Source organism: Lactuca virosa, chromosome 6 (genome assembly GCF_052849685.1).
Source record: "Lactuca virosa cultivar CGN04683 chromosome 6, Lactuca_virosa_CGN04683_v6, whole genome shotgun sequence".
Taxonomy (NCBI): Eukaryota; Viridiplantae; Streptophyta; class Magnoliopsida; order Asterales; family Asteraceae; genus Lactuca; species Lactuca virosa.
In genome coordinates, this window is record NC_136431.1 from 16,138,686 (window position 1) to 16,146,492 (window position 7,807).

The following is a 7,807-nucleotide window of genomic DNA, read 5'->3' on the forward strand; positions in this document are numbered from 1 at the left end:
ATTTGAAATTTCTTATAAACCTAAAAAATGATGAAGTTGTTGCTAGTTTATGTAATTATTGTATCTTCGTTGGATGTATTTCATATTCCAAAAAATATACAATGCAACAGAATATCAAGTTTTACGGTGGTCATATCATTATATAACCCAACATATCCATCTCGTCAGTTCATTTAATGATTAGACGTCCATATCAGCAATGAAACTGATAAAATATGTGCTATAGGGAGAAAAAGTTCAAATTATCATTTTTACCGGTAATTCATGTTTTTTCATAAATAAATTTTAGTTTGAGACTTATTCGTAAATTATGGTAAAATAATAAGACTTTAATACAACTAAGTCTGCAATGAAACCAATAAATCAGAAAAAAAAATTCAAATAATCATTTTTATGGGTAATTTATATTTTTTCACAAATAAATCTTAAATTATGACTTATTTGTAAATTAAGATAAAATAATATAACTTCTAGTAGATTTTCCTTATATAAATAACTTTTAAATAATAATTTTTTATTTTTGTTTTGTTTGATAAGCACATATAGAAACGGAGAAAGAAAGAACGGCATGGAAAATGGTTGGTCATTTTATCATCAAAAAACCTCCTATCTTCTTGATCAATCGCTAAACTTATCATCTCTAACATGACAATTCTTCAAACATTGCTATTTTCTCCAAACCCCCTTTCTTTTTCTCCTAAAAATCCCCAAAAAACGCTAAACCCCAAATCTTGTAACCCTAACACCCATCATGACAAGATCACAAGAAACTTCCCAAATTGCAAAAAGTTCGATAACAAGAAAACGATGGCAGCTCTAATGGGAACTGGGGTCGCCCTAACAACTCCTCTTTTCATGGGAGCTACTGCTGTAGCTGCTGAGTTGCCATTGTTGGGTTCTTCCCTGCAACTCGTGGAACCCTCCAATGCTCTCTCATTGCCCACTTGGGCAATCCATGTTTCAAGCGTTGTTGAATGGTAACTTACTGATGGATACTTTGATGCTCTGTTACGAGTCCACCCTAGCTTTTATTTTCTAATTTCAAACCTATTACTTTAGTGTATCTCCATGATTTGTGATTTTGCTCATTTTCCAAAATTCGAAGGATTACAGCAATGATTTTAGTATGGCAATATGGGGAGAAATCTGGATATGAGTCTTGGAAGGGGCTTTCATGGGGTATGGTGAGTTATTATCAATCCCAACTCCCTTTATTTGCAATTAGTTCACTCATTTTGAGTCCCCCATTGTTGTATGATATCTACACATAACATAATGAGTAAATTGCATCAGGTGCCTTTACTAGGAGGAGCATTTTGTGCGTGTACTTGGCATTTCTTTTATAACTCGGAATCACTAGAGGTAAGATTGATTGATCCTGTTCATTTTACTTGAATTTAAAACGCATTCATGTTCCTATATGATTCACTGTGTTTAAATTGTTCTATGAGTAGAAATAAAGTCACGAACTTTCATCAATTTTCAACATAAATTATAGGTTTTGGTTGCAATCCAAGGGGCATTAACGGTTATTGGCAATGCTACAATGTGCATAGCTGCATACCGAATCTATAAATCATCACAAGAACGATCCACTGATACATAAGCATCTGTAATTCTGTATCTCATTCATTATGTTTTCTCTCAACATGTGTTACATTTATAGATTGGTCAAAAAAATCAACACTGAAACAGGAAATTTCATTTTTTACACTTGTTCTTGAAATCTTATTAAGATGATCAGAAAGTGTTTGAAGTGTAATCTTTATAGAAAGCAGTTGTAAATGCTATTAAATTCTACTGATTTATATATTTGAAATGTTTATCGGGTATTGTTGAATTTGTTTGAGTTGATGAGAATCATTTAGTGAAAATATCTTGATAAACTGGGTTCTTAGGCCTTTGACTTCTGTTATGTATCATGAGAAAATTAGACTCCGAATCTAGAAAGTCCCTTAGATGACTATCTGTATACATAGCATATATAATTGTATCCAACAAATGTCTATAAATATTAAGTGGTCGTACACAATATATTAATATAGACAAATGCATACAATGGTGGATAATAGTCTAGTACGTGATAATATACGTGTATAAAATGTATTTTAATATAAAAAATTGCATGCAATGGAGGATGATAGTCTAAGTGAAGAACTAAAAGTAAGAATTATAATAAGGGTTAATGTCATAAAATGACAATTAATAATTCATATTTTGCTTTTTAGGCCACTTTTAATTGTATTCAATGTCACTAATTTTTTTCAGTTCTCATTACACACCGATATTGAATGTTATGTAGCGTCCACAGTGACATTCAATTATTTCATTTAGGTATATCTGGTGCCGGCATTGTGTTTATTATGATGTCACAAATCTGATATGACATAAATACATGGTCGAAATGTACTTTAATGGTGTAATAAGAACAAAATAAAAGTTAATGATCCATTGAATACAATTAAAAGATAAAAAAATAGAAAATTATGTCTTATAAGTGATATGTGATGGGAGCTCAGTGGTTGGTTGAGGTGTGAAATTTCACGCATGAAGTTTGGATGCTGGTAGACCTAAAATATGGTTAGTGTTTTGCAACTGACTTCTCACGTGGGTCTTGGGACGGGTTGACGCGGGGCCTGGAAATAGGTCCGGATACAAATTTCCTTTATAACTGAAACACGAAACATGAAGCAAAATCTAAGTTAGGGCTTGGAAATAGGTTAAAATTTGAATTTCTTTGTTGATCAAGTGTGAAATAATAGTTCCATCTAATGTGAGGGAGAGGATGTTGATGAAGTAGGGATACTCAGCTTAAAGTAAGTTAAGGGGAAGGTAAGTTAAGGGGAAGGTTGTTTCATCAAAGGTTCATGGATCAATGACATTTAGTTGATCTAATGACTTGCAATTCGTAGACATATTGAGTTGGGTTATTGTTGTTGCTCTAAAAAGCTTACAATTGTGAAATCGTTTAGCTAACGAATCTCTAACTTCTTTCCTAGTAATATACCTAAGAGCATTGGGTATGGGCCGGTGTTATAACGTCATCTTACATGCCACATCAATCTTAACACCACCATAAACACCATGCAGGAAATGGTGTTCCAATGTTATAACTTGTTAAGAGGTAGAAAAAGATAGAGAGAGAAAGAGAGAAAGAGGTAGGAAAATGATTTTGATTGGTTACTATTCCCGTTTCAATATGTGGTAACGAGCACGAGAAGTGCCATAACGAGCTTCAACGAGTTGGGGGGGGGGGGGGGTGTTCCCCGTGTCATGACGCCGTTTTCGTGTGCCAACTCAGCCAATTCGTTTCTCGTTGTGACCCACACCGTATACTCTAAGAAATTGTTAATGAAGTTATGTATGTGATGGAAGCATCATAATGACCAGAGCCTCGTAACCGATTGGGACCAATTATTTGGCAAAGCGCCTGCCCTCATTTATGTGTTGGGCGTTCAAATATTTATTTTTATTTTTATTTTTATTTTTGTTTTATTTTTTGTTTTTTCATTATATTAGCTTAGTTTCTTTCTTTATGAATTTATTTTTGATAAGGCCCACAAACGTTAGTTTTCTATATTTTTGAACTTATTTTTTATAAGGCCCACAAACGTCAATTTAGTCTTATTGGTTTTGTTTCTTTGCTTTCTTAAAAATGATGTGAGTTCAATTTTAAGCATTAACAATTTTTTTTTTTGTCAAAAACAATATTTGATTTGATTGGAACTCATTCTTTACATAAATTCAAGATCACAATAACTCTGTCCTCTAGTTGTTTATATATATATATATATATATATATATATATATATATATATATATATATATATAGGGGACAGTTCAAATAAAAACAGTAAATAGTGTGAGAACGTAAAAACACTTTTTTATGTTATTATTCTGCAATGAATTTTGTATCGACAACTTTATGTCATTATTCAACAAAGAATAAATGAATAGTTAAAGGTTAAAATTAAAATTAGAATTTACTACAAAAATGTACATATATAAGTTTATAATAGAATAATAACATTGTAATGAATATATGACTAATCGAAAGTTAATATTTATATTAGAATTACTTCAACAATACACATATATAAAATTTATTACAGAATAATAACATAAACATAGTGTTTTTACGTTCTCACACTATTTACTGTTTTTATTTGAACTTACTTTTATATATATATATATATATATATATATATATATATATATAATTTAACTCATATTTCTAGGCTTTTTTATTTATTTATTTTTTGCCACGGACCCCCAAATATGTTTAGAAAAGACCCATAATTGTGATGTCCCAATCTTAACCAAATACAACATCATTTTTGTTATTTTTCTTCATTGGGTATGTAGTTTAGCCTATGGGATAATTCCCATAGACTTTAGATAGATACCAAATTCACATACTTGGGTCAATTTGGTAAAAATAAATCATCATTTTGTAATTTAGTGTTTGGTAGGGAGTGTGATTGAATCCAAAAGTGATGAGCGGTTGATCGAAGAATAAGAACGCGTAGTGTCTGAAGGTGTGTAAAGTCGTTGATTGGATTGAATAAATGATGAAGCGTACAAGAGAATTATAGTGCTCTGATAAACCTAACTAAGTATGACGAAATCATGGAAAACACATCTTAAACTGTACACTCACCCCGTTATGTTACATGTTATGCCATATAATATAGTTGTACTTGAAACACAATTTTTTCTTTTTGAACACACCAAATTTTATTGAAACAACCTAGCAAGATGCTAGGTAACAATTACAAGAAATCAACCCATATTTAAAGCCAATGATGGGTTTGTTGGCTGAAATAACCAAATCTTGTTTCAACTTAGTTAATTGACTCGAAATCCAGAAATACAAGACCATAATAATGCTATGATAAATAGTACATTTTCATCGATGTAACCTACCTACATGAAAAGCTTTTCATCCCAACATTTTTAAAGCAGCGTCATATGGTATCTTTTCATGCTTTAACCGTACACACGTAAATTATTACTTAGTCACGAGGCCAGCTACCGAGCTTATTTTCCGACAGAAAGAGGATTACTTTGGGAACTAGGGTCGTTTCTTACCAATTTATGTTCACTTTTAGGAACTAGGGTCCTTCTTTCTTACCAATTTATGCTCCTTTAGTTAAGTAAAACCATTGTATGTGGGTAATCAAATAATCATTTATATAGAACAACCATAATATATATGTTGTATAACGACTATTGTAAATGAAGTGTTTTTTTTTTGTTAAATTGATAGAACATAATGTATAAGATACATAAGAGTATCTAATGCTTTGAGTTGTGCATACACACCAACAAAGAGAATCATCGACTTTATTTGATATGATGAAACAAGAATTGGGTTCTCGATTTCCATGAAAGTAGAAATTAAGGTCAATGCTTTGGGATTCTCGTTCTGTCTAAATTACTTTTAGACTTGAGATAAAAGAATTCATATGATAATAAACTCATGGTAGAAAATGTCAAACACGGGATACAACCTTCAAAATTTGAGTTTATTATGTTGTAGCATCTAATAGAAGGGTAGTACAAAGTTTAGGTTTTTATATTCTCACACGTGATAAGAAGCTTCAGTTCCCACCATTAGGGGCTCGAGGGTTGACCTTTTATAAAAAGAAAAAAAAAAAGAATCTCCATCAAAATATGAAAGCTTGAGATACATATTTGTAGCATATTAGAATCTAACAATAGAAATGGTACAAAATGTTAAGAATAGGGTACAACCTTACATGCATAGTAGATAAATAAACTCATTTTAGCTTGTACTAAACAGCCTTCCATATTAGATGCTACAGCATTATAATCAAAAATTCTAGCAAATCGATAGGGAGAAAGAGTCGTTTCCTTGAAATGATCAAAGGTTGAACCTTTTGTTCTCCAAAAGAGATAATAAAGCAAGATTTTCTTGATGAAGTATGGTGGCTTTGTTCCTCAGCCTCTCATTCTCTTCCAAAATGCTCATGTTCTCCATGTACAACTTCAAGTTCCTCAACTCCATCTCTTGTTTGATCTTTTCTTCAATAAACTTATTAACCCTAAAACACACAAAAGAAAGAAAACCACACTCAAATAAGATTATTAATCCTATTGATAGAAAGAAGATAAATGTTAACAAGACCCACAAAATTAAAGCATATAATATGTACCTGTTAAGCCTATGTATTCGAACCTGATTCCTCATTCGAAACTTGGCTTGCTTTGATTTTGTTTTTTGGGTGAGGAAATGGTACGAAGGTGGTGACATGCATTCTGTGGTGTTGCTAGTACACATGTTCACTTATAGCTTTTGAGAAATTCCTATATTGAATGAGTAAGATGCGAGTGTAAATATACAAATTCCTATATTGAATGAGTAAGATGCAAGTGTATATATATACATATATGTTACATACAAAAGGAGAACGCGCGCCCCCCGGTCAAGAAATTCAATGATGACGAGGGGGTTTCATGATTGAAAAAAGAAAGAACCCAACAAGTATCATATTCTATGGACAAGAGAGAAAAGCCCAAGAACATGGAAATCATTTTTCTTCATCCTAAGCTTTCATTTCATTTCAATTCATTTACTATCTTTGCTATTTTTGGTACATTGTTACAATCAATACATATTTGTGGTGTAAGTATCGATTTATGACAAATTACAACATCATTTTGTGAACATTTATCCTATAGTTGATATATATTTTGATCGAATGTTTTACATTGCTATTACCTTTTTTATATTGATGCCACCTTGCTAAAGATCTCGTCTTTTTATTTGTGCGCGTATGGTGTCTCTAGCACTGTAATATTATTGTATTAGTTCGCTGGCAAACAACATAGAAAAATATGTCATCGATAAGTGAAGAACGAGTTTTAAAGATTGTAGATTTATAGGAAAAATCTATTGTAATAAACAAACAAAAGTTGTAATGAAATTATGTTGGTCTAGTTGTATATAATTAATAGTCATATTTTCAGAAAAGTAATAATTATATCCCACAAACTATTTTTAAATCAGTATTGATTTATTTTCTAGTCAATACTTTACTACCATTGAGGTAATAAAATTTTACTAATAATAATAGAATACAAAAATAATAACTTTATAGACCTTCAAAAGAATACTGAAATCTGTTGGACAACGCAATCATGTTTTGGTATAAATTTAATAATATATGATTTTTTAAAATTAAAAAAATGTATATAATAAAAAGAATAAATAACTAAAAGACCATATAGTATATATAGTAAAAATTACACGTTCGGTCTAAGTTTCATTTTCATTACATGGATAATTCGCGTGATATATACTTGTTGTGAGTTTCGTGTTGATCTATTGTTATATATCTAAGTGTTAAAGTGTTCTAAAATGACCATTTTGTTTTTGTGCTAAACCTAAAAATGCAATATATCAAAAGAACCAAATATCCAATTTAATCAATATTTTATGATAAAAATATTATATAAAATTTTAACAAAAATAAGAAAAAGAAATTATAAAGAAGTACGAATAATTTTGGAGAATATATATATATATATATATATAATTTTGGAGAATAATAATTTTCTTACCAAAACAATAATAAACATTTAAAAATAAATACAGAAGGATAATATACATTTTTAAATATGTTATGGACGAAAGCAGTTACAAAAAATATATAGATAACCAAAATACAAAAACAAAATTTAAGGCCAAACGTACAATTTCGATCAAAGCATATCCCACTCTTCTGTTATAGAGAATTGCAGAGTTGGTCTGCAGACTTCAAACATTTTCGTTTCGAAAAAA

General features: G+C 30.5%; 2 protein-coding genes across 2 annotated transcripts; one reads left to right on the plus strand and one right to left on the minus strand.

Annotated features, from left to right (window-relative positions):
- The first annotated feature begins 555 nt into the window (after nt 1-555).
- LOC145120394 (YCF49-like protein) lies at nt 556-1,832 on the plus strand. Its single transcript, XM_079056222.1, has 4 exons — nt 556-977; nt 1,106-1,184; nt 1,294-1,362; nt 1,499-1,832. The coding sequence occupies exons 1-4, from the start codon at nt 646-648 to the stop codon at nt 1,604-1,606; spliced, it is 588 nt and encodes a 195-aa protein (XP_078912348.1). The 5' UTR covers nt 556-645; the 3' UTR covers nt 1,607-1,832.
- A 4,055-nt stretch (nt 1,833-5,887) lies between these two features.
- On the minus strand, nt 5,888-6,304 carry LOC145121351 (protein LITTLE ZIPPER 1-like). The gene is made up of 2 exons (XM_079057110.1): nt 6,180-6,304; nt 5,888-6,068 (listed from the first exon to the last, which is right to left on the minus strand). The coding sequence occupies exons 1-2, from the start codon at nt 6,302-6,304 to the stop codon at nt 5,888-5,890; spliced, it is 306 nt and encodes a 101-aa protein (XP_078913236.1).
- Between the last annotated feature and the right edge of the window lie 1,503 nt (nt 6,305-7,807).